Here is a 27,915-nt window from a genome sequence, read left to right as displayed (position 1 = left end):
CCGACTCTTCAAGGTTTGCAGTAACCTTTATGCAAGGTCATTACGAGTGGATTATTATTCGTGTGCACTTCGGGCTGTGAAGTGAACACCGATGAACTTTTACAATATATTAGTTGGTCAGATAAATAATTAATGAATTGAGAACCTTGTGTTGTTCCCTATCTTACAGTCTTTGCTTATTTTTAATTGGCAATGATCTTCAGGAAAACTATAAATTATCACTGAAAGCGGAAATGCTTTGAAACGTAATCTAACTTCGTATTTCGGGCAATTGTGTGAAGTACTATAACGCCTCGACAAACGTCTTTGAGGGGTTGAACGACGTGATTGGTTTAACCTTTTATTCTATTTACGAGTAGTAAGCTTGTGAAGTCACTAGCCCTCCAAATAGAGCCATTTGTCATTGAATATTCTATCGAGGTTTGGGGAAATTGTGAATATGATAGACCTCCATCCTAAATATTCAAATTCTCTATTAATATCGTATATGGAAACACATAAAATGTAATTAAAGACTTGAAAAACACTGTTGCGAACCCAGATAGATCCCTTTTCTGTGTCTCATCTGACGCACATTCGAAATGCACTTTGCTAAAATTTTATCTCTTTTCTTTGTTGTGTGTCTATTTAGTGTTTTGCACAACCGGAAGAAATTGAGTTGGCGACCGATTTTAACTATTGGAGAATGTTGCAAATTATTTTGGAACCTCAATAAATTTAACTTGCATTTAAAACTCAAATCAAGCGAGCTATACCTTTTGTAACAGAAACTACTTGACTTCATTTTATTTTCAAAAACAGTTTCATCAAAAAATTTTGTTCCGGGATGAATCAGGAATAATATTATATTTATCAGGAGAAAAATAGTTTCTGATTTGATAGAGATTAAAGAGTTTTGTGGTATTGAATATGGGGTCGAGATGGTTCGGTCGGTATATAAATTTGACAAATTCAACCAAATTTTGAAGCAGAGATTTATGACGTCTTAGCGTGTCCCATAAGTTCGCAATGAGCGAACTTTTCTGAAGTCTCCTCGTAGAGTTCAAAGGTCAAAATTCAAACTTGAACCATGTTGATAAAAAAGGCGAAAAGAGCTGGATGGAAAAAGCGTTGACATGCAAATGGCCACAATGATTATCAATTTCATTTAATTCGTTTAATTCAACTTTATTGGACAGGCTATGAATCTATTTGATGAGATAATACAGTTCAAAATTTATCGTTATGTTGTCGATTTCAACAATTAATTGTGGAAAGTTTGAAATGGTTCGACTTTTTTGTTGATAACTCAGACGGTATTATTTCTGGACTTGACAACCTTGCACATCTGTTCCACCATTGCGATTCCCATCTCCTGAGACCTGTCCAGGTACACCTGCAGAGCAGATCCAGTGCCTGAACCCTTGCGACCTTCGTCGTATACCTGAAAAACAGTATGGTGTACACATTCTGAAGAATGTGTGCCAATCTAGATGAAGTGACCAATCAATATTCAGAAATTTTTCTAGAAAGTGGAACAACATACCATTAGAAATCCGGAAAGAAAAAAAATCAAAATATAGTTTTAAGGAGAAATTAAATAGCGAAATGATCAAATTATAAGAACGTGTTCTAATAGAGACAAGAGGAAAGTTTTAGAACTTACTTTTCTACTCAGTAATTTAAAGACCAAAATATTCATATATTTATAAGAAGATTCTTAAAATGTAACTGTTTGGCCAAACTTTTTGTTATGTTTATGAAAATTTGAATTTTATAGACATTTTATAGATTTGAAAAAAAAATTATCACCATTGAGTTCAATCCTCTACCCAGGTTGAGGTCTCAGACAGAAGGAAGTATGTCCAGGCCAAAGATGAACGCACGAAGGGGGCGACGTGCATTCAAAACTACATCGACTGGAAACATCGATAAACACATGAAAGTCTGGTGAACACACGAAAGTCTGGACATAAGTCTTCATCTTGATTTTACCTCTTTAAATACAGTTTACGATCTGAATTATCAAAATTATCCTTCAGAAAATTATCATCAGACCAGCAGCCCAAAGCTTTCGTGAACAACCATTATTCAGACATTTGCCCGACCGTGTTTTTGGAGTCTCACCATAACCCCCTAGTGCGACCGGAACAATCTGAGTTCTGGCAAACCCTAGTTTAAACAATGTCAAATTCGCAATTGTTTATAAACAAGTTATTAAAATTTTTATCCCTTATTGATAGGAGTTGGCCCTGTAGGGCTATTTTTAGGTTGATCGTAGTCTGATCTCAGAGAAATGGTCAAGAAAATAACCCACATCACCAATTTGACCAGAGCTCGACCGGAACGAACTCCCCCACTCGTCTGCAAATTTCTGCAAACTTAACTTCTGGTCTTGTGAAGAGATAATTTGCAAATATTTTCAAACTTGGCTTTATCCGGCTAAAATGTTCAACTAACTGCAAATTTGGCATTAATTTTGGACTAGGAGAGCCCGGATTGAAGTCCCAGTGAATCTTATTGATGGATCATTGTTGTTTCATTGTAACTTGTAACTGGATCCATCGATGGGTCAGTGTATTATCATAAAACTAAAAACTCATCGATGGATCATAGCAAAACCATAGTTCCATCTATGGATCATAGAGTTTCCATTAAAATGAAAATTTCGAAAATCTCAAAAATTTTACGTGTCCCTGAACGAACTTTTTTGTTGTTTTCAGTGACGTGTCATTAAAAAGAGCGTTTCCAATGTGCCCGGGGGAGGAGGAAGTGGGAGGGGGGAGTAGAGGGCGAGTTGTGTTGTAAATTCAAGTAATTGAATTATTTATTTCGACACTTTTTCTCACAAAGGAACAGGTTATGGAGGGAGATTAGTGAAGTGTCAGCTCAATTTTTGGTTAGGTTTGAAAAACTCCCTGGTCCGAAAAGAAAACACCTTTTCCGAAAAATCGAAATAATAAAATGAAACCAAAACATAAAGTTTTTTTGGTTTTTTTACTAAAGGTAGAGCTAATCATAGCAGCAATTTTTTCTCTTTGTTATTCGTAAAATGTTAGCTTAAAAATTGGTTAGATTTAAAAAATTCCTTGGTCCGATTGTAAAACGTTTATTTTGAAAAAATCAAACTTACAAATTGAGACCAAAAACATTAAAACTTTTATTTGTTTTGCAACTCAAGGTTGAGCTAATCAGAGCAACGATTCTTTGTCGTTACTAGTAGTAAAAGGTTGGCTCAAAATTTGGATACGTTTGAAAAAAAAACTACATGGCTCGATTGAAAAACAGTTTTTTGAAAAATCGAAATTACAAAAAGAGACCAAAGAATGAGTTGAGTTTCTTAACGTAGTTTAGCCTAGAGAGGAGTGTCTTGGATGGAGTGTCCGTATTGTTTTGACGCGAAGCAGCAGTTGATTCCGTATGCTAAAAGATGCCATTTCAGATGAAATGGAAAACAGAAAAAAAAACTGCGAAAAAACAGCAGGTTTCGTTGATGCTTTATTTCATTCGACATAATGGTATATATTTTTGCTAATTTTGGATGCGCGAAGTATGAGTACATTCACATATTGCATTTTTCCTGGTTTGATTTTTCCTGAGAATAGACTCAAGATCAGGTTCTATGGTTTTTCTATGATCCAGTGATTTCCATCGATGGATTATCTATGATGCAGCAATTTCCCATCGATGGATTTTCTATGATCAGAGAAAAAGTGGTAATAAACCACCGATAAACCATGGATGGAATTTTTATGAAATTTCTATGATCCATCGGTGGGATTCACTGGTTAAACCTCAGCGGGCTGTTTCTGCTCTTTGGTTTTTGCTAGCTTTTTGGACAAACCTTCTTAGCGACACTGGTTTGTGTGTCCTGGGATGCCTCTGACCGGATGACTTGCAATATGTCCCCGTGGCTCTTGGCCAGTTCATTCGTCACAAATGTCTCAAGACATCCCTCCAACAGTCCATTCACTTGCTCTATATTGTACACCTGGAAAATTAAACCCTAGATTTGAATGATTCACAAAAAATTGTAGAAAATCGGATTTTTTCCGTTTGTGCGCCCGGCTTTGTGGGTTTATATTATTTGCACACACCCAGGCAGACGTGACAGATTTTAACATAAAGATTTACTGTATAATGTCACGTGCTCTGTAACTGGGGGCGCAAAACGTACTGGGGGGGGGCACAAACGGGAAAAATCCGAAAAATCTATTGTAAGATAAGAAAGGGCGGCCAATCGTGGTGAAAACTCATTCACGCTGCAAAAATCTGAAGCATCTATGGCAGGTGAAATTGGTGGTGCAAGCCGCGAAATTAGGGTGGTACAGGCAAAAATGGATCGGGAGGACGGAATTTTGTTGCCATGAGAAGACAATTTTCGGATCTTTTCCGTTCGTGCCCCCCCCCCCCCTCAGTACGTTATGCGCCCCCAGTTACAGAGCACGTGCCATTACATAGTAAATCATTTTGTATAAATATACCACGTGCGTTTGGGGATACAAATAAAATGCGCCCACTAAGCTGGGGGGAAGAAATGGAAAAGATCCGAATCCCCAACAATTGAGGTTTGGATGTTTTCCGGAAAATATCCAAACCTCAATTGTTGAGGATTCGGATCTTTTCCGTTATAAACGATAAACTCTTAGTCTAATCAAGAAAATGGTTTAATAAAGTCACGCAACTGTTGTATTCAAACCAGAATTGATTAAAAACATTACCACACTTTCGTTATCGCCCTCTCAAATCTATTCAACTAAACGGCTTTCATTCGGAGTTTAATAACCTTTCGAGAATCCTTTCCCCAGATATTAACGAATGGTGTAAAAATGCTGCAGCAAAAAAGGTACATTTCACGTGCTCTTTATCAACTCATTTTCATTTTCAGAAATTTGTTAGGGATATTTCAGTGCTTTATAGCGTCGAATAGATACTGAACAACTGTCCTTAAAATTTTTAATAAAAAAGTTGGGTCTTTCTCATTATAGCCACTCCATGAAATTGTAGCCCCCCATTATGGTATAATTACCATGACTGGGGGGTATAGGTTATCTGACAACTAAGCTGGGGGGGCTATAATGGGAAAGACCCAAAATGTTAATTCAAAATTTTTACCTACTGTCTTTGCCTAATCCAAATTCAGCTTAAAATCCTACGCCCTGAAATTCCTTGCTGTGATTTTTTTGAGAAATACCGGTTTCGTCATAGGCAACCTGTTCATAGCAATCTCATTTTATAATGCAACAATTCGAGGCAGTAAAATTTTTCACGAAACGTGGCGAATTTATTAGTGAATTTTTGTGATAATTTCCGGAAAGCGGCCAAAAACCTCAATCAACCCATTCACCACAATTCAGCGTAATTTATATATTATTGCAAATTTTCAGATGAAGCGATCCATATTACTCCTGAGAAAATTTTTGGCATAATTTTTCAAACAGCTATTGTATACGTAAAATGTTTCGAGTAAAAAGCGTCGCGTGCTTTTCTATATAATTTTTGAACGCTTTGATCTTTTTTCCGACTACTCGTCCACGTTTTTAGCTACATATCCTCAAAAAACAAAATTACTTTCTGTGAAACTGCCCAGCTTTTTGGTTAAAATTTAAAAAGAGCGAATTTCAATTCTTCGCAAAATAAGCTCACTATTATGTTCTTTCAGGTAACTGCGAAACTTTTCTGAGCAGGTGAAAACTGCAACCATTTAAATCCTGAGAGTATTCAACCTTGCTTCCAGTCGGTTTTCTTGTTCGTTTCTGATATTTCCTTGTTATGTAAGAGAGATATTTAAAAGGGAGGGGGGTTTATTGAGCTGCAGTATTGGTTTATAAAGCTCCACGAAACAAATTAAAATTTGGGTTTTGTATTATGTAGTCAAATGTGGTTATAGCTTCCTATTCACAGGGTATTCAATCATGCCTCTTGGAAACTATTTCATCGAAAGTATTGCAATTTGATTGATTTTTTCTGTACCTCAATGGTGAAAACAATGGTGATCAAATATTAATTTTTTCTTGGTTTTTCTTTCGTTTGCAACCAAACAAACCGACGTTTTTCTTACGTTTAAAGACGACAATTTCTGGACTATGGAGGTACCCAGTTTTGGATTTGCTCAGCTATGATCATTTAAGATAAAAATGGCATGGGACATGTACAAGTCATAACAAGGCCAACATTAAGTCATCACATTCATGTCTTATTTTGTTTGTGCATTTTGGCCGTTTTTTCCTTCAAAATCGGTCAGATGAAAATAGGTCATGAAAAGTATGCAGACAATAGACACTATATAACGATACAATTGGTAGCTGCACACTATCGATCAGCACTAATTATCAGCTGTTCTGTATTCAACTTTATGGTCAGAGATTTGCCATGAAAGTTACATGCAGACATTGGGCATTGATGTGAGACCTGAGATGTGTAAATCTTTGAAATGCATTATATACAATCGTTTTACAACTGCGCGATGATTTTTCTTCTATAATCTAAGTAAGGGTGTAGACAAGCTACTGGGTACGCATTAATTGAAGTTAATGTAATTTTATCTTAAAAATTAGAGTGTTTTCCGTTTACGAGTTGATAAAATTATGCATTGGTTTAAGCGATAATTTATTGATTTTGTCTTTTTGAGGGTATCATTCAAATTCAGAATCTTTTCCCTTTGTGCCTCAATACCTTAACCAAACTTAAAGTTACTCCAAGTCTTCATACTAACTTTTAAGGTAAAAACTTGACCTTTACTCTAACTTACCTTAACTTTATTTAGTGTGCATCTAAATTGAATTCAACCTAAATTCGTTTTTTGAAGAAGTTACACTTTATTGCAGTGAACTGTTGTTTTGTAATACAATGCACTTCAGCGTTTTACACGTCTCAGGTCGCGCGTTTGGAACTATCCATAGCAAAAGTGTGCAAAAATTGATTCTAAGTGGTAATTTTCAGTGCTGAGAAAAAATGACAATTTAATGGAATTTGTCTCAGATTAATCAACTAGTCCAAACATCTCACGTTGAGAAAAATCGTCGAAAACAAAGGAAGCGGTGTTGTTTTTTAATGGTTTCCGTTGGTTTCGTCAGTAATTTATGCAGCAAATGTCAATTTTTGTCGTGTTTGTTAGTTTAATCGGTTTTTTGTAAGAACTGTCCGTTATTCAAGATGAGGTCTGTGACTCAAGACAGCTATCAACCAGACCAATTTGGGTCGCAGGCAGTTGGATTACAGACCAACCATACCCAAACATAGGTATTGGCTAGACCAAACAGATCAATCTTTGATCATTGGACAGACTGAACAGACCAAAACTTTAATATCTTGGAATAGCTTGAAATGGAACAAAGATAAAATTTTCAAAATTTTTGTTGCTAATAAGTGAATAAATGTTTATAAAAACTTTGGATTTTACTCGAACCAAGAAGTTTTTCATATCAAACCGAGCTTATACTCAGAATTCCCCTATGTTTGTGGAGTCCCGGAGTTTTCTTGCAGTTCATTTCAGCAATGAATCAGCATCTTTTAATCATGTATTTTTGTCTTACAGGAGTTCTGATCATGACATATTTTAAACATATCATAGCATAATTCATAGCCTTTATCTGCCATTTCTATGCCTAGGATGGATATTTAACTGGAGTTTGCATTCGCAGGATGAGCTAAAACCGTAGGTTAGTGTGCGCAGGATGAGTTATTGACGTAGGTTAGTATGCGCAAGATGAATTATAAACGCAGGTTTGCATGCAAAGGATGAGTTATAGACGCAGGTTTGCATGCGATGGATTTGTTATAGACGCAGGTTTGTATGCCAAGGATGAAACAAGCACGTAGGCTAGCTTGCAAAAGAGGTTGTATGCGGAGGATGAATACAGCGGTTGCTAGATTTGTTTACAATTAATGGCGGGAATTACCTCAAGTACCTCAAGTACCTCAAAACAAAGACGTGCCTGCTTATAAAAATTAATTTATAACATAAAATAAATGCAAAATACACGGTAAAGAATAAACAGAAGGTTATATTTTCACTTTCGATTAATCAGTGGCACATGCATTTGGGGTTGAATACAAGTCAAATAAAGCAAAAACAATTAATTTATAACATAAAATCGACGCAAAATAACATATTTATAACATCAAATAAACGCAAATTTCAGAGAAGATTTTATTTCGACTCAATCAATTAATGGCACATGCTTTTGGGGCGACTGCAAATTATGCAAAAAAGGGGTTTATTCTGTTATATTACCCCTCATCCCCCAAGTTTCTTTTGTGCTCCCGTTGCAAATTATAATATATAATATAGAACTTTACTCTTGCTTTCATCTGTATTTAAATTATAGTTGCACGTTTTTGAAAAAAAACGGTTGGAGAGGAACTGAAAGAGTTGAAAAGAAAAAGTGCAAAATTGAAAAAATATCTAGCTTTTTTTCCAATTTTAAATCAAATATTCTATATGATCGAGCAAAAAAATTGAAACCAATTCTAGGGTTTTGAACAATCGCTTTTAAATCAGTTTTAGCGGTTTTTCGAAAAATTGGTTGCAAGAGAAACTGGAAAGTGTTGAAAAGAGGATTCAAAAATCAGTTTTTTTATTTTTGATCGAAATTTTTTATATGCCGCAACAAAAAATCGACCCCTAAACCTAGGTTTTTGAACTCTCTCGTTCACCTGCTTTCAAACTATTTGAGTGATTTTTTTAAAATTGGTTGGGTACAACAGAAACTGAAAAGTGTTGAGAAAGAAAAGCAAAAATCCTAACTCCTTCACTTTCAATTGAGTTTTTTTATCTGACGCAGCAAAAAATCGACTCCCCCAACTTAGGTTTTTGAACTCTTTCGTTCACCTGCTTTCAAACTGTATGATCAATTGTACAATAGAAATAGGTTGGGTACAACAGAAACTGTAAAAAGTTTTGAAAGCTACCGACCTCCGCCGACCTCCGCTACCGATCTCCACCGACCTCCACCGACCTCCGCTACCAACCTCCACCGACCTCCGCTACCAAGCTCCGGCAAACTCCGCTACCGACCTTCACCGACCTCCGCTACCGACCTCCGCTACCGACCTCCACCGACCTCCGCTACCAACCTCCACCGACCTCCGCTACCAAGCTCCGGCAAACTCCGCTACCGACCTCCACCGACTTCCTCTACCGACCTCCGCCGACCTCCACTGCTTCCACCCCAAGGATGTGAATCAACCATTATATGGTTTAGTTACAGCTAGAATAACGTTTGAGGGGATCGCCATTTTTTGAAAATTTTGTGCATGAGATCAGTTATTCGAAATTTTCAAAATTTGCTATGTTCAGTCTGTCATTTTTTTGTATGCACAGTCTGTGGATGAGAGAAATGCGAAACATTCTGTGCAGTGTTGACCAAGAATGTATATGAGGCTGCGAAGGAGAGGGACAGTGTGGGATATTTCCTAATGTAGTCTGAGCAGACTGACAAAAAGTTTTTTCTTCTATTTGTCTGGTTCAGTACTGGTTAAAATTGAAAATCAATGGTACAGCAATGAAACTCACTGTGAACAAGGTCCGGGGTCTAAAACGCCAAAATCTACGAAAGCCAACAAAACTTAGGCAATTTTTTGTTCTAATTCAACCTCTCTCTTAATATGAGTAATCTTTTGATAGGACTGGTTAAAATCTATTTTTTTCTAATTGGTTAAAAAAAAGATCACAGAAGAGTTAACTGTAAACAATGATTCCGATTTTCAAACTGGTGACATCAGCTAATAGGATCAGTTTAAACCTCGAGTGGGTTTTCGGATTTCTTCCGGCTACAATTGTTTGAGAGGGGTGCAAGGACGAAATTGTTATTTCAGGATGTGAATAAAGCTTGAAAAACTTATTTTGGTGTATAAATTTGAAGAGCGAAGAAAAATAGATTAATTATTATTATACTCAGAGTTCCCCTATGTTTGGGGAATCTAAAAACTCCAAGGTATTTTTCGGGATAGTCTCACTTGGAACAATTAGCTTCTCGTTATTTTTATTAATAAGCTATAAAGGTTTTCAAAATAATATTTTTTATCGGATCAAGGAGGCGGCTGAACAAATTGTCTATCGAAAAAAACCAACACATCTTACGTTTAAAATCTAGGAAAGCCAACGAAGCTGAAGAAAAACATAAGGCTTGTTCGGTTTTAGGAGAAGTAAAACCGACGAAAAGAGAAGATTTCTTGTGTTTATTTCGAAAAAATCTCAACTCGGGTTTTCATCTTTTTTGCAAAAATTAAAATACTTGAAACGACACATGTACTTTGGGTGACATTTGGGTGATTATAAAGAAGAATTTAATTGGTGACCTGGTCTTTGGTGAGTCCAAAGTTGATGAGGTAGAACTGGACCTCCTTCACAATTATGCCCAAATCAACACTGCCCTCATTCTCTGTTAGCTTCTGCACCAGTTTCAATCTCTTCTGCAACACCTGTTGACAAAACAACACAACTAGAGGAGGAGCACCATCTAATGTTCCTATGATCAGACACAATCGGATCCAGACGTGGATATTGGGTGAGTGGGAGGGGGTACTCAAAGTAATTCTCTCCTGCAGTTGCTCACTTACTCCAGCAAGACCAAAACTGGCTTGAAAACGAAGAGTTTAGGTCAAAGTATTGAGGAAAGCGCAGAAATGCAAAGAGAGAGAGAGAGAGAGAGAGAGAGAGAGAGAGAGAGCCCGAGGGTTTTTTAAAAAAAATTCTTGTGACCCTATGAGTTTCTTTTGTTCATTGTCAGATCAAAGTGTTGATGCTAAGCTGCTAATAGGCTTTTTATTGAATTGTTTTTTGGTTTGTTCTTTGGATGAGACGAACGTCGAGTTTGATGTCGAGTTTCTTTCACGGTCTTTTTTGGTTTTATAAATTGGTTGAGTTGTTTGGAAATAAGGGTGAATGACGCACATACAACAGTGATTTTCTTCTGTTGTCGTATAAAAACGAAGAGCGGAGAAGCGGAGAGATTGGCATATTCCTCATGCCAGTTAGTAATAATTAGGAAAGGTCATGCGTTCAAAAACTTTGCTAAGCAAGTGCTATTGTTTTTTCACACACATTTCTTTTTTTTACAAAGCAGTTTTTTAGCTTTAACTCTTTCCATTTCGGGCAAAATTTTGTTTGCTTAACACGAATAATAAATTGATTTATGGATAGAAGCCCTTTTGAGCTTTTCATATAACTATATAGGCTTGAGGGCCAATTTTAATCTCTTTTCCCATTTTGTAAATTTGGACGTTTTGTTTGGCTATTTTGTTTCGTTCAATTTTGTTCCGGCTACAATATTTTGAGAGGCGTGCAAGCAAGAAAATGGTATTTCAGGATGTGAATAAGGTTGTCAAAAAGTTGTTTTGGTTGTTTTGGTGAATAAACATGAAGAGCAGAGAAAAACAAATTGGTGATTTTGTTCACATGGTTTTGAAACAGAGCGGGATTTGTAGTGTCTAATCAAACACGTATCTTTGTGTTGTTTCTGTGCAATAAAAAAGGTTTTTCAGAGAGTGAACAATGCATTTGTATTTATTTTTATTGTATTTTTAAGAAATCAAAAAAAATTATATTTATATATATATATATATATATATATATATATATATAAATGTATTTATGTACACCTATATATATATATATATATATATATATATATATATATATATATATATAGGTCGGCAATAAAACCCTTCTGTGATCCGATTTTTTTTTCTGCCGACCTACATATATATATATATATATATATATATATATATATATACATAGAGAGAGAGAGATGATTGCGGCTTTTACATCAGATTTTAACCATTTGTTATCCTAAAGAAAAAAATTGGATCTGAGTAGGGTTTACTGCGGACCTCTCTCTCTCTCTCTCTCTCTATATATATATATATATATATATATATATATATATATATATATAGAATATCTATATAAATTTATATATATATATATATATATATATATAAATATATATATATGTATATATATATATATATATATATATAGATGATTGTTCTAACCTTTTTTGTTTCTGTCTTCATCCATTTTATTGCGTTTTTTATTTGAACTTTGTTTGAAATGTTTTATTTGAACTTTGGTCAATTTTGTTTAACCATTTCTGCCCAATTTTTAAAGTTTTCACCAATTTTGGTTGAAGGCAATTTTTTCATGGTTAAACTCACTGATTATTTTGGCATAGAAAAGTATTTTATTCAAGCGTTGATTTTTAGAAGTTTAAAACAAAAGTCAATTCGGCCCTGCATTTTCCTGACATAAAATTTTTCTTCATATTTTGGCTTCCTTCTGCTTTTTCTTGTTATTTTTGAAATTTTTGCATTTTACCATCTTACCCGTAGACTTGCAAGGAGTGAGTATAGGTATGTGAGGAGCTCTGCTGATATAATTGAACATCATTGCGGTCTCATATGTTGAAAAAATAGTAACTAAAATGTTTGAGATCTTGTTTTTCTTATTCAGATATGTATGGAGTAGTGTTGAATTGACTCTGCTAATAGATTTTACAACAAGGAATATTTTGGGACGTTATGAAACTTCTTTCAAAAGTCAATATCAGAGACAAATGGACAAAAATGGAGGAGGAGAGACGGAAAGAGAATATGTTGTTCTCATCATGCAATTTTTTTAGAGACGACAAAAACATGAGTTGAGTTAAAGGATTTGTTTTCCTTATGTTCATGCACAGCTCATTAAAATCAGTCTTTAGCTTTGACTCTCACTTTTTTTGTCAAAACTGACTCTTCCACGCTAAAAAAAACTGTGGGGCATTATCGAAAACTTGAAGCATTTTAAAAAATTTTAAATGCAGTTTAACCATTCTTACTCTTTGTGTCATCTTAGAGGTTCTGTGAACCAATGCTTTGCATCTAAACTGCTTGCGTTAAAAAATTGTTTTGGAAAGACTTTAGTTTGATTTTCGTGAATTTTTGACGCTACTGGTACCTGCTATAGGTCGTTTTGATTTAAGAAAAAAGTTCATATCTGAAATTAATTGCCTGTTTTTGTCTACTTTCTAATGTTTCCGTTGCAGGTTTTTTATTGTTAGGATAAATTGTTATTTTTGGAATTGTGGCTAGAGGATAAAATTTTGATGGGAATTTTTTAATGACGTTCTGACGTTTTTTCTTATTCTTAATTGTTTTGGATTTTTTTTGTTTTGTTTTGCCTAAGTGTTTTCAATTGCTGTTCAGCCATTCTTCTCTCATAGGGACAGCGATTGACTTCATAAAAATAGTATCACAACATCTACTGTGAACTTTTAGTAGATGCAACGCTTGACCAGATTTTTAAAGAGTTTTTTTGAACTTTTTTGAGTCTTTGCTGTTTCTCTGCTTATTTTTTGAAATTGGTTCTGACAATTTAATTCGTTTCTATTTTCGCTCCACAGTATTTTATGAAATTTTTCAATAGACAGAGTTTTACACAATCTGCTAACAAATTTTGGAGTTGCAATTGATGGAGGTTTTTCATGAAATTATTTTTGATTAATTCGCTAAATTGTATTTTAGTTTTGCCCTAAGTTTTGCCCTTCAATTTGCTTAGAAATTTACGGGACAGAAGTGAGGATTAGAGCGAAGAGAGAGATTACATCGCTGTTCATGACTCTTTTTGAATCTTTTCAGTTTGTGCCCTCCCCCCCCCCCCAGTTTTAGGTACATTATTTGCACCCCCCAGAGGCACGTGCCATTTTTTTTACATCATGATTTACTATGTAATGACACGTGCTCTGTAACTGGGGGGGGGGGGGAGGAGGGGCGCATAAAGTACTGGGGAGCACAAACAAAAAACTTCCCGTTTTTTTAAACTAGAGTAAACAAAAGTGGGTGCAAAAAAGTTTTCTTTACAGAAGAGAAACTTTTTTTGACCGCCTGCTAAATTATTGAATCTGTTTTCTGTTTCAACATTTCTTTTATTTTGAAATTATTTGATAATGATGCGTTTGTGATTTGGCAACATTAATATGTTTTGGGCAAAACTGACAAAAAACTAATTGCGGCTTATTACAGTTATTCTCCGTCGCGTTCCTGATTTTTTGCAGACTTTCCCTTTGAATTGTTAATATTTTTGTAAAATAGTTAATATAAAACAGTTTTATAATTCATAGTTGCTATCGTTTTTGTCCTTCACGACAATTGTTACTTTCAAAGCGTTCAATTTTTTTAAGAACTTCAAATTTAGAAATATCGAGATGGGGCAAACTTTAAGGCCTTTTTTAATGAGGTCTTAAAGGTTTACTGCTACAAGTCAACAAAAAATCTAATTGACAATTTCAAGTATATGATTTTCTTTAAATTTTAAGGCTTTTTTCTTTTTTATTTGTTATTATGTGCTTCAAATTGTGTCGCGAATCTTAAAAAAGCTATTGAAAAATTGTTTTGTTTTTACTTATTCGGCACGGGCTTCATTGTTTTTTTTTCTCATTTGAGAAACTGTATCTTGCGATATACTCTGAGCTAAACAATTAACTTTTTTGGAATAAGTTTTTACGTTTTATAAAACAATTTGTGAGTTTTCTCTCAGAAGTCAAAACTAAACATACGTGGTAATATATGAAAAGTAATAATAAAGTGAATGTTAGCACAATAGAAAACAAAAGTAAAGTCGCAATTGAAACTTTCCAAGGAACTTTGATATTTTTTTGTTGATATTTTGGTGCGATGAGAATTTAAAAACTTTATTTAAAATAATTTCAACTATTTTTTAAGATTTGTCAGTTTTTTTCTTTGAAATGAAATATTTTTATATGGCGAGCTTGATTATTTTTTGCTGGCAATATTGTTGACCTATAGTCAGCTTACCACTTCGAGGTTTTTCCGGCTATGCTTTTTGTTCTGATAGCTGAGCCAGCAAAAAAGGAAAATTCATGGAGTGCAAAACGAGTGCAAACAACCGAAACAAAATTCTGAGAAGGAGAAAAAATAGAGCATATATTTTATCCGTGCTAATATCTTTTTCAATTCTAATAATTTTTCCAGGAATTTGTGTCCTCTAAGTCAATGCAGTGTTGGCTGACCTTATTATTGTTTTTTTTTCAAACTATTCTCGTTCCAAACTATCTAAAGGCTTGTGCGAACGCTCAGCTGCTTAGGTGTGACAATTCGAATTTTTATTTGCTTATTTCTTTTTCAAATGGACTTACTCTTTTTTTGTTTTTTTTTGCATTCTCGCCTTTTTGTTATTCCTCGGCTGTTAACCTCGCTCTGCTGATAATATTTTTCTTGGAAACGGTAATATATAAAAAAAATTGGAACTTTCTTGCAGACGCCAATTATCAGAGTGTCGGTTTTTTTGTTAAAAATTTTTTGTCGTTTTAGTCGTAAAATCAAACGATGTCATCAACACATTTATTGATCTCATTGAAATTTATAATACCTCAATTAATGAATCTGAAATTATATTTTTAAAAAGTGGGTGTGAACAGCTTAGCTTGCCTTTTGAGATTTGCTGTAGTAACGGTCTTTTTGAAAAAAAAATACCATTTGCTGGCTAAGTCGGTCCACTGAAATGAAGTTTAAATGATAGAATATAAGAGAATTTTAGCTTAAATTAGCCATGTTATTATGGCAAAAATTTAGCTCAAAACAATTTTAAAACAATTAATTGAGCGCCAATTGTTTTTGATTTAAATACAAAACTTGTTTTATTTCCTTCAATCTAACCCAATACTCAAATAATTCAATTTTATTTGATACATTTTGTTGCAAAAACATTTTCTATATTTTATTAGTGACCAATGCTTCTTTAATGAAATTTGATTTGCTCACAACAACAAAATAATGACATCAAACTGCGGCAGCCAAATTATTAGATAAGTAAATGTTTTAATTGAAGACTTTTCACGTCTGAGGTTAATTGTTTAATTGTCTGTGCACGCAGCCCTGACGAATGGCGGAAAACAAAGACGAGCAAAAATCAACATTATTTTGTCTTTTATTGTCCTGAGCCACTTTAGTGGGGGGACTATATACTCAAGATGTTCTTTTTGTTCAGTCATTTTTGGTCGATTGATATAATCATAGTTGTGAGTGGTATTATTCCATCCAGCGTAGAATACAGAATCAAAAAGGTTTTTTTACGGAGTTATCGAGGTTTAAATTTCTGTGAAAATTTGAATGATTTCTTTGACTCCTCGACTGTTTTATTTATGTGATTTTTTGACTGATTTCCTTGACTGAATGAATGTTTTGTTTTTCGTTTTTTTTGCTGAGAACTTTTGTCAATTTTGCTTAAATTTTGCTAAAGTTTTTTTAAAAAACAATTAGTTTTACATTTACAGGTGTAGAATTACTGCTAGACTGTTTTATACAAACTTTTGGCCAGGTAAACATTTGGTCTGTTTTTTATAATTGCTTCATTTTTTTCCAAAATGTCACCAAATAAGCAACTTTAGACCAATTTTTATAAATTTGCCGTAAAAACATCCAAAAAATTTCAAAAAAGAACTTTGGAGCTTTTCCATTTTCCAATCTTTTCTTAATCAGCCACCTTGTACCTTAGTTCTCAGCACCGACCGGGCTTATGATTTACGTTGAAACTAAATTTACTCATATTTGCACTTTCATGTTTTAATGAAAAACGAGTTTTTAAACTATTTTTGTTGCATTCTGGACATTAAAATTTTTTTTTGAGATTCTTTTAGGAGTCTGTTTCCGTGCATTATGACATTAATGGTAGGTGTTATATCACAATATTGGTGTTAAAACAAAACTCAATTGCAAATATCTAATAACTTTAGTGAATAGTTTTTGGTTTTAACGGCTGCGACAACATTTTCTATGAAAAGATAATTGTAGTTCGGAAGTTTGTCTTTTATTATGCTTTTTTTGTGTGACAATTTCCGCATAATGAGAAGTCTTAGTGGCCTCCTTTGAAGGCACAAATGAAACTATTTTAGTATTTCAGTTGACAGCTAATGATTTTCTCGGCTTTGAAAAAAAATTTCAAGAAACAAAAATGTTAATTTCATCTTCGCTTTTCTGTTCTTTTGTGTCTGTTGTTTGGCTTAGTCTAAAAAAACAGTTGACAAATCACTTTTGTGATTACAAGCAGCTGCATTTGATTATTTTTGAAAGTGTTATTTGAAAATATTATTTTTTAAACGTCTTCGGCGCTGTTTTCTCGTAATATTTAATACGGTTTTTTAGTATATTTGTTCTTTCTGTATTTGTGTGGCATATTTCCATATGGATTTTTTAAATTGATTCCTAAGACAGCAAAGTTGACGCCTCATTTCAACCTCTGTTAATAATTGTTTGTTCTGATTAATTCGAAATTAATTATTTTCAAAAAATTTAGTTGTTTTCACTAACTTTGTATTTCTTGTTTTTCCCTCTACCTCTTATCCATTCTAATTAGTGAGAAACCGCATATCAATTTTTTTTGAAAGGATGCAAAATGCAGTTTATCTGACGTTTTTAGTGAAAAGATGATCTTTTTAATATCATCGACACTGTTCTCTTGCAAAATTTAACTTTGTTTTTGATTTTTTTTGAATAAGTTTTTACTTTTGATAAAACAATCTTTGAGTTTTCTCCCAGAAATCAAAACCAAACATATATGATAATATCTGAAAATAATAATAAAGGGAATGTTAGCACAATAGGAAACAAAAGTAAACTCGCAATTGAAACTTTCCAAGGAACTTTCATATTTTTTTTTGTTGATATTTTGTTGCCATGAGAATTTAAAAACTTTATTTAAAATAATTTTAACTATTTTTTAAGATTTGTCAGTTTTTATCTTTGCGAAAACGTTTGAAACAACCGAAACAAAATTCTGAAGAGGAGAAAAATTAGAGCATTTATTTTATCCGAACTAATATCTTTTTCGATTCTAATAATTTTTCCAGGAATTTGTGTCCTCTAAGTCAATGCAGTGTTGGCTGACCTTACTATTGTTTTTTTTCAAACTATTCTCGTTCCAAACTATCTGAAGGCTTTTGCGAACGCTCAGCTGCTTAGGTGTGACAATTCGAAGTTTTATTTGCTTATTTCTTTTTCAAATGGACTTTCTCTTTTTTGTTTTTTTGCGCTCTCCCCTTTTTGTTATTCCTCGACTGTTGACCTCACTCTGCTGATAATATTGTTCTTGGAAACGGTATTATACCAAAAAAATTTGAATAAAACAGAAACCCAGAAGATATTCTTTTGCTCCTATTTTTTTCTCATCCAGTTTTGGTTCTCTATTTCTGTCAAACCTTTATTAGTTTCCTTTAGTATAATGATTTTTTTCAATTTTCTTTTTAAAATGATCGGGATCGAGGCGAGTTCGACTTCGAGTCGTTTCTGGAGTCCAAGGGTGTTTTTTTCAAAATTATAACTGAAACAACTCATGTTTATTATTCATATGCAATACTATACAATCAATTTTTAAGGCAAAAAGTAGGAGTAATTAATTTATTTATACTCTGAAACCACAATTTATTTATTGAATGTCTCCAAAATTGCAAACCTCCTTTGATTTAAAGGCTAAAAAACGATTTCAGAGGAAAACTTTGTTTGTTCTGCTGTTGCAGATTTTTCTCATCGAGTTTCAACGCAAAATAAAATCGATCAATCAAAGAGCTGAATTTTAACATTTTCTATTTCAACTTTTAAATTAAAGGCAGAATTTCTGATAGAACTGTCGTAAAATCAAACGATGTCATCGACAATTTATTGATCTCATTAAAATTTATAATATCTCAATTAATGAATGTGAAATTATATTTTTAAAAAGTGGGTGTGAATAGCTTAGCTTGCCTTTTGAGATTTGCTGTAGTAACGGTCTTTTTGAAAAAAAATAATACAATTCGCTGGCTAAGTCAGTCCAGTGAAATGAAGTTTAAATGATAGCATATAAGAGAATTTTAGCTTAAAATAGCCATGTTGGTATAGCAAGAAATAAGCTCAAAACAATTTTAAAACAATTATTGAGCGCCAATTGTTTTTTTTGTTCCGACCCCCAGATTAGTGGGGAAGGAGGAACTATATACTCAACTGGGTTTTTTGTTCAGTCAATTTTGGCCGACCGATAAACTCATCGTAGAGAATTGTGAGTGGTATCATTAGAAAGACCGTCCAGCGTAAAATACGGAATTAAAAAGATTTTTTCGATTTTCGTGTTTTACAGGGAGTTATCGAGGTTTAAAGTTTTGCGAACATTCGACTGTTTTTGTTCACACTTTTAGTAATTTTAGCTAAAATTTGGCACAATTTCGCTAATATAATTCAAAATAAGTTAAAATTTTTAACGGCAGAGTGTTACTGTTACCGTTAGAGATAGAAGAGCGTTGCTGAACTGTTTAATTGAAGTTTATTTGGCTAAAATTTTTGATAAAATTTTCATTTTCAAAATTCAAACTTTTTCATCAAAAATCGCACACAATATGATTTTTTGGTCCACTTTGTTAAAGTTTGCCAGACTTAGTGACCTAGAAACCTTAACACAGACTCCCTAATCTCAAAAAGAGCGCTAGTTGCAATTCGGCGTCGTATGAAAGTCTTCTGGATTTAAATTTTGCCGTTTTTTGCAGGTTTATCTCGATAATTATACAAAATGAATTTCTTTTTCAATATTTGAAGAATTCCACTCAACAATTGGTCTAATTCGCAAATAATTGGAACACTTGGCCGGTTTGCTGGGTGCTCGACAAAATCAGGTAGAGGTTTGATGATATCATGGACTCTTAGAATCAGAGATTTTGGTTTTTATATTGATGCTGCCTTTTTCAAAATATTTTGCTTTTGTTTTTTTAATGTTAAATACTGACCATATTTTTTATTCATGGCTCCGTTAATGACAGCTCCAATTTACGTAATTTTGAGGCCAAATGTAGATACAGTTTGTTTTTACCGAGAACGTAATTTTGAGGCCAAATCAAGATACAGTTTGTTTAATGTAGATACAGAGAACCAAAGGGTTTTTATGGCTTTGAGGAAGAGTTTTAGTAAAATTTAACTGAAATCTTTTCTTTTGCCTTCAATTGTTATTATTTTGGCAGTCGGATTTTTAATTTTAACCACGCAAAGATCTAAAGTTCTTCCCCAAGAGGTGCAAGTGAACTTTTTCTATTCAGTCGGTTAATAACTAATGTCTCTTATGTTATTGAATGTATTTGCTTAAAGGAAATTTCTGTAATTTTTTGAACTTGTCAATTTTTTATATTATTTCAGTCAACATTTTGCTTATTCTCAGTAAGTACAGGTCAACCTTTCCGCCTTATAGAATAAAAGCTACTTTTGTGGCCGAGTGTTTTATTAGAAGGTTTTCTTGATTTTGTTACTACGAGTTTTTCATACAAAGTTTTCTGATTTTTGTGCATAATTGCCCATTTTTAGTGCTGTTTTTGTTTCTTTTGTAAATTGTCACATTATTTAACAATTTAACTGAAGAAAACTTTACAAAATTTGAAACTGAGCAAAATTTTTGTTTTCGTAACAAATGGTTTGAAGGGCTGCGACATCGTTCTCTTGCAGGGACTGGTAGAGTTTTTTATTTTTGCCCTTCATATGTTTTTAATTTTTGTTGTCATATGCCAAAAATTGTTTAATTAAAGGTCTCAATGGCCAACTCTAGATAAACAAGTGAACTGACAAAACTGATATCGGTATATAACTAATGGCTGTTTTGACTTTTGAATTAAACTTCTAAAAAGAAGAGTAATAATATTCTTCCACTTATCCCTTTTTGTTTTGATTTGCGTTTTTTTCGTATTTTACAATGTTGTATCATTTTCGTAAATTAGCCTCATTTTTTAGAGCTCTTTAAACTTTTTGTTGAATCAAACAAAAAATTTTCTATTGTTTAAACTTTTATTCAGGGCTTACACAATTTGTTTCAGAAGAATTTTGTTAAGTTTAGATACCTTTCAACTTTTGTGGTTCTTTTTGTTGTCATTTTGTGATATTTGTTTTTCATAACGAAGTTATGATGATCAAAGGAGACACAATTGAAGATGTTATTTTCTTGTGGTTAATATCTTATGTTTATCCGCGGTTAAACTTAATGGCTTCAAAACTGTGGTTTCGTAAATTTGTTTGTAAAACTTATTAGTTCAGCTTGTATTTAATGTTTTTTCATAGTCTTATTGTTTTGGTCTCATTAGTAACTGTCGCAATTAGTTTTCCAAGTATTTGCAAGACAAACTGTCAACTTTTTTAGTCAATAGCTTTTGTTGGCTATTAATTTTCGAAAATATTTGTTTTTAATAAAAAAGAGATAGATTTTTGAGATCTGCCAATTTCATTTCTGTTAAATTGCAGCTAAGCATCTCTAAATATGATTCTAATCAATTATCTTTTAAAATACAATTTGCTCTTCATAACGGTTTTACTTTCTTCAAATGGCCTTTCTTCTTGGGACAACCAGTTTTCATAAAACCAATTTTCGAAATTTTTGCAAATTTGCCCCTTTTTTGGAGGTTTCTGTTTTGTTTTCGCAGTATCACAAAAATGGACGTCATTTGACTTACAAATGTTATCACTTGCAATAAAATGCGAACGAATTTTTTATTTGTTTTCAGTGATCAGTTTAATATTTAATTATTTTTCGTGGGACATCGTTTTCGTGCATAACTTTTCGTAGAAATTTTTCATTTTGCCTGTATTTTTGTTGTTTTTTTTGTAGTCATGTGACATATCCTGGATAATGAAAGGCCTCACTCAATTTCATTTGAGGTATAAAAGACTCTCTCAATGATTTCATTTGATGTGTAAGGTTTCTAATCAGTTCGAATTTAATTTTTTTTTAAAAAAAAGCAATGTTTTAATAAACTTTTGTTCATTTCTAGCCGACTTGTTGCCATATTTTGTTCCAAAAAGTATCAGTTAATCTTCTTATTATATTTTTTATCTGATGCCAATTTGATTCGGTTATTAGTGTTTTTCAAAAAATGGACAAGGAGTTTTGCTCGTAATTAATATTTGTAACTAATTGATTTTTTTGCCGTCTTTTCTGGTAAGGGAACCGTGGTTGAAAGTTAATAGCTAAGGGAACCGTTTGAGCTCATGAATAGTTTTTGTACTTTGATTGAAAAAACGTAGTAAAAAAACACTAGAAACTACAGGCTATTAAAATTGAACAATACTTTCTGATACAGATTTTGAGATCAACGTATCAAATAAACATCAGCTATGAAGAAAAGTTGAAAAAATTAAAAATACAAGATTTCGGACAACAACATAAAGGGGCCCACCCGAGCTCTCAAAGTTGGGCAGCAGTCAAAGTATATCGACGACAGTTTTTGAGATGCACTCAAACATCTCATTAAAAGCCGACTTCTCAAGTAGACAAATCTTAGAATAAAAAAGACAATGTCTAATTTAGCCAAATAAAAACAATAAGTTCAAAACCAAGAGAATGTGATGAACAACAAAACTCCATGGAGGAAATTCCTACAAAATTGTTTGATATAATTGCTGGAGACTAGTAGATAAAGACCCTAGAAGCTGAAAAACCAGCTATCAAATATCAAAGCATTCAGCTATCAGGACAAAATAGTTTTTTTACATATCTCGTCTATTTTACTAAAACGTTTATGTTAAAGCAACACAAGTCAAATAGTTGGAAACCAAATATTTTTGGAAACTATAGAAAAACGACTGAAAATGCTTCGTTTAAATGCTGAGCTGTGAACTTTGCAAATAAGACACAAAGAAAACGGGCCTAAATAAATCTACAAAAAATTTAGAATATAGATCACTTAAAATAAAACAAATAACTAGACAAAAACCATAAAAAAGAAGAGTCAGGAAAAAAATTCAATAATTTTGTCGAACTTCAGAATAAAATTTTGTTCGTTCTTTGACCACGCATAGGCCAAAATTTCAAACCATAATGCGTGCTAATTGGGATGGGTGAAGTTGTCAAATAATTCAATTTTATTTGATACATTTTGTAGCAAAAGCTTTTTCTATATCGTTTTCTAGTGATCACTGCTTCTGTAATGAAATTTGATCTGCTCACAACAACGAAAAAAAGGCAGCAAACTGCGACAGCCAAAATTTTAGATAAGTAGATGTTTTAATTGGAGATTTTTCACGTTTGAGGTTAATTGTTTAATTGTCTGTGCACGCAGCCCTGACGAATGGTGGAAAAAAAGACGTACAAAAATCAACATTATTTTGTCTTTTATAGTACCGAGCCACTTTAGTTGGGGGAGGGGGACTATATACTCAAGATTTTTTTTTTGTTCAGTCATAGTTGTGAGTGGTATTATTAGAAAGCCCATCCAGCGTAGAATACAGAAACAAAAAGATTTTTTTACGGAGTTATCGAGGTTTAAATTTCTGTGAACATTTGAATGATTTCTTTGACTCATTGACTGTTTTAGTTATGTGAATTTTTGACTGATTTCCTTGACTGGTTGAATGTTTTGTTTCTCTTTTTTTTGCTGAAAAGTTTTGTCAATTTTGCTTCAATTATGCTAATAAATTTTTTAAAACAGTTAGTTTTACATTTATAGTTGTAGAATTACTGCTGGAGTGTCTTATCCAAATTTTTGGTCAAAAAACAAACATTGGGTTTAAAATTTTTGTTTTTTAAATTTGCTTCCTTTTTTCTTCCAAAATGGCACCAAATATGCAACTTTACACAAATTTTTATAAATTTGCCGTTAATACATCCAAAAAATTTCAAAAAAGAACTTTGGAGCTTTTCCATTTTCCAATCTTTTCTTAATCAACCAACTTGTACCTTAGTTCTCGGCACAGACCCGGCTTATGTTTTCCGTTGAAACAATATTTACTCATTTTGCACTTTTGTGTTTAAAAAAACGAGTTTTTAAACTATTTTTTGTTGCTTTCTGGACACATTTAGGAGTCTGTTTCCGTGCATTATGACATTAATGAGAGGTCTTATATCACATTATTGGTATTAAAACAAATCTCAATAGCAAATATCCAATAATTTTAGTGAATAGTTTATGGTTTTAACTGCTGCGACAGAAAGTTATCTAATCGAAAAGTTATTTGAAGTTCGGAATTTTGTCTTTAATTATCATTTTTTTTGTAGAGGTATGACAATTTCCGCATAATGAGAAGTTCTAGTGGCGTCCTATGGACGCACAAATACAACTATTTTAGTATTTCAGTTGACAGTTAATGATTTTCTTGACTTTGAAAAAAAAATTTCAAGAAATAAAAATGTAATTTATATCTTCGCTTTTCTGTTCTTTTGTGTTTGTTGTTTGTTCTATTCTCAAAAACAACAGTTAAAAAATCACTTTTGTGATTACATGCAGCTGCAATTGATTACTTTTTAGAGTGCTTATTGAAAATATTATGATTTAAACGGCTTCGGCGCTGTTTTCTAGCAAAATTTAATAAGGTTTTTTTTATGTAATTTTGTTCTTTATGTATTTTTGTGGCATATTGCGATATGGATAATTCTCATTTTATTCCTATGAAAGCATAGTTGACGCCTCATTTCAATTTCTGTTAATAACTGTAGGTTCTGATTAATTCGAAATTAATTATTTTCAAAAAATTTAATTGTTTCACTAACTTTGCTTTTTTTGTTTTTTTCTTCTACCTCTTATCCATTCTAATTAGTGAGAAAACGCATATCAAGTTTTTATTGTTGAAAAGATGCGAAATTCAGTTTATCTGACGTTTTTAGTGAAAAGATTATCTTATTCATATCGTCGACACTGTTTTCTTGCAAAATTTAACTTTGTTTTTGATTTTTTTCTGCATTTGTGGTGCCTTTGCAGACTTACAATGATGATGCCTTTTCTCAATGGCAATGGCTTTTTGTGGAGGTATACGTGGAATTAGTCAATGATTTTTGTATTTTTTTCCTCTACCTCTTATCCCTTCTAATTAGTGAGAAAACGCATATCAAAGTTTTATTGTTGAAAAGATGCGAAATTCAGTTTATCAGACGTTTTTAGTGAAAAGATGATCTTTTTAATATCGTCGACACTGTTTTCTTGAAAAATTTAACTTTGTTTTTGATTTTTTTTCTGCATTTGGCTTGCCTTTGCAGACTTACAATGATGATGCCTTTTCTCAATGGCAATGGTTTTTTATGGAGGTACACGTGAAATTAGTCAATGATTTTATTTGAAAGCTCTGGTTTTTCAGGCCTTTGAAGTTAATTGTTACAGAAAAAACTTTTTTAAATTTGCATTTTTTGTTCTCTCTTTTTCCCTTAATAACTAGTTTCATTAATGACACGTCAACTATAACGTCTCCTTAAAACGGTGCAGCTGAACATTTAAAGTGTTTTTAATTAATAGCTTGTAAATTTAACGGCTTCGACACAGTTTTCTCGAAAAAAACTTAATTGGATTTTTCAATTTATTTGCTGTTCTCTTTATGGTCTCATGGCAAATTCTGGATAATGAACAGTCTCAATTTTTTTGTGTGGATGCATAGATTAATAACTCAACGATATCAGTAGTTAAGTAAGGGTTTTGATGACTTCGGAGTTAATTGTTTTCCAACACAATTGTATTTTCTAAGTTTGCCCCCTTTTTGTTCTTTTTTTGTCTACTTGTTACCTTTTCTCATTAATGAAGGGTCACGTATCATTTTTAAGTGTAAAAATGGCGCAATTGAAGGCATCTAATGTCTTGTGGATTATTATTTTGACGGCTCGGACAAGGTTTTCTCGCAACAAAATTTTTTTCGCAACATTAATTTTTTTCGGCATTTGCGTTTTTTTTTGTAGTCTTATTGTATATTGTGGATTATAACAAGTATAAGTCGCTCGCTTTGGCGGTTCAGATGAAACTATTTTATTGTTTTCAGTTGTTAGCTAATCGTGTTCATGACTTTGAAAATAGTTGTTTTCAAAAAAATACAAGCTTGTTTTACAACTTGACCCTTTTAATTCCTTTTTTTCTACTTGATGCATGGTAATAATTAAGGACAGGTTCTATATCTTTTCTAATGAAGTACAAGTTATTTTGGTTAGTTTTTCTTTCATCTGATGCTTTTTGGACTTAACAACGTAATGCTTCACAATTGGTGACAAAATATTAATTAATGAAAATCAATTCAAGCGTTACGTGACTTAATAAAACTCATTTTAAAAATTTTAAATTTTAAGATTTGAACATGATGGAGCCACTAATGCCATGCGTCTTTCTAGACAAGGCTCTTCTCCGTTTGCCATCTGTACAGGGTTTTGCTGCACTAGGATTTTGTCACAGTACGAGTTACTCAAATACTATACTAGGTGTTTTCTTGCAGACGCCAGACGCCAATTATCAAAGGGTCGATTCATGTACCAGGATGATTTCTTCGACCCAAAACGGATATGGGCCAGACTGACGTGGGTCGCAGACGGCGGGGGGTTCAGACCGGACTCCCCTGTCCGCGACCCAGGTTCATCTGTACCACACATGTCTTGGATCGAGGCCTGGGGAACGATCGCTCTTTCAGAGTATTCTCGAATAAACATTTTTCTAGATTTGGAACCAATCAGGACTCTCCAGGTCTCCTGCCTTACAGGTCACTCAGTTTGTTACATCCTTGTTTCGCCATCTTTTTTGTAAGGAGGCGCAGGCTGAATATCAAGAAGGTTACCACAGCGGCAAATTTTTTAATATAAATGTCACAACGATATCGTACCGCTGTGCCATATGGCCGCTTTTCAGTAAATAATTCTTTCTCAAATTAGCAGAAGTTTTCTTCTGCTCATGATCTGCTTTTTTCAGGCATGAGATTTTACAATTAAGGTTTAGCTCTAATACTCGGTCTCACTCTCTTCTTTCATTACTTGTTATGTGAGGTGAAAAAGCTGTTGGTCAATTTCAGCTTTCTGGCCAAATGATTTTTAGTGCTGTATGCTTGAGTTCGAACTGCGTCGACTTCTAAGCTTCTCCCTAATTTGAGATTGAGGTACTAACCGAGATGCTAAAAGTGGACTTTGATTATAAAAACTGGGCCTATTCCTTGATTGTAGGAATTTAAACGCCAGTCAAGTCCACCATTTTTAACCAACACCTGGGGTTGTCGAGGGAGGGGAGGGAGAGGGGGGAGGTGGGAGGTGGGAGGGGGTATAGAGGGAAAGAATATAAAATTCTAACCTTGTAATTATCATCCATGACCCGAGTGCACTGTTCTCTGAGACTGTTGCCCAATCTCAGAACCAACTCGTCAGATGTTGAAGTGATGTCTCCCGTCCTCTTTGCATACCCCTCGAATTGTGCCTTCAAAGTCCTCAACAGGACCAGGTCATCCTTGTACTCCAACGTCGAGTTCTTGGAACCCATTGAGACGATTGATGGTTGCGCTTGTTGTGAAGTTTTGTGACCAGAAAATTATTCTGATTATTGAAACCCAAAAATTTCTTTTAAAAGCTCACTTTTAAAAGCTTAAAAATTTCTTTTAAGTTGCTCACTCTGTAATTTTATAATTGTGTGAGCAAAAACTATTTTTTTTCGAGTATTATCAAAAGTTAACTTCGTATGTAATCTATGAAGGCTACGCAAAAAAACTCTTGAAGGCTACGCAAAAAAATTTTGTTTGAATATTCTCGGAAAAATAATGGTTCAATTTATTTAAATCGTGATAAAATTTAGGGTTGTTTTGTCTTGTAAAACGTCGTGGAGTAAAGTTCCGCTAAAATTTATAACAAAAACACTTCTTTTCAGAAATGGCTTGTAACAGCAATGAGCAATTTTCAAAAGAGCACTTAGAAAAACAATACGAAGCCAATATTAGCTTTAACAATTTGAAAAAAAAGCTAATCTTGTTAAGTTACTATGTTGGGAGAAAAGTAATTAGAGAATATAACTACAAGAAGTAAGTAAGTAGAAAAAGTTAAAGCGATACTTAATCAATATAAAACGAAAAAAAATACTGTTAATGTGAAACTAGACTATAATATTTACGCGCAATTTATTTGTGGAAAACAACCACCTTCAAGCCAGCCAGGTAGAACGTTTAAATAGCTTAGTTTCAATCTGATAGTTAAAGGTGTAAGAGTTACTGTAACTGATATTT

At 33.2% G+C, this 27,915-nt stretch overlaps 2 protein-coding genes across 2 annotated transcripts in view; both read right to left on the bottom strand.

Moving 5' to 3' along the window:
- LOC142344947 (uncharacterized) overlaps positions 1-1,071 on the bottom strand; it is a 16,215-nt gene extending 15,144 nt beyond the window's left edge. Inside the window, exon 1 of the mRNA XM_075397031.1 lies at positions 1,063-1,071. Coding sequence (XP_075253146.1) covers positions 1,063-1,071 — 9 coding nt within the window. The remainder of the gene's footprint in view (positions 1-1,062) is intronic.
- LOC142343928 (uncharacterized) lies at positions 826-27,915 on the bottom strand. The gene is made up of 4 exons (XM_075395328.1): positions 26,997-27,915; positions 10,282-10,404; positions 3,824-3,970; positions 826-1,423 (listed from the first exon to the last, which is right to left on the bottom strand). The coding sequence occupies exons 1-4, from the start codon at positions 27,180-27,182 to the stop codon at positions 1,289-1,291; spliced, it is 591 nt and encodes a 196-aa protein (XP_075251443.1). The 5' UTR covers positions 27,183-27,915; the 3' UTR covers positions 826-1,288.

This window comes from Convolutriloba macropyga, chromosome 8, assembly GCF_964194025.1.
Source record: "Convolutriloba macropyga chromosome 8, txConMacr16.3, whole genome shotgun sequence".
Classification (NCBI taxonomy): Eukaryota; Metazoa; Xenacoelomorpha; order Acoela; family Convolutidae; genus Convolutriloba; species Convolutriloba macropyga.
The sequence above is the reverse complement of the archived record's forward strand: the minus strand, read 5'-3'. Positions and strand labels throughout refer to the sequence as shown.

Coding starts and splice junctions, on each gene's coding strand:
- LOC142343928 (XM_075395328.1), bottom strand. CDS start 27,182: ATGGGTTCCAAGAACTCGACGTTGGAGTACAAGGATGACCTGGTCCTG. Junction 3,971..10,281: donor TTGGACTCACCAAAGACCAG/GTCACCAATTAA, acceptor TTAATTTTCCAG/GTGTACAATATAGAGCAAGT. Junction 1,424..3,823: donor AAACCAGTGTCGCTAAGAAG/GTTTGTCCAAAA, acceptor ACTGTTTTTCAG/GTATACGACGAAGGTCGCAA.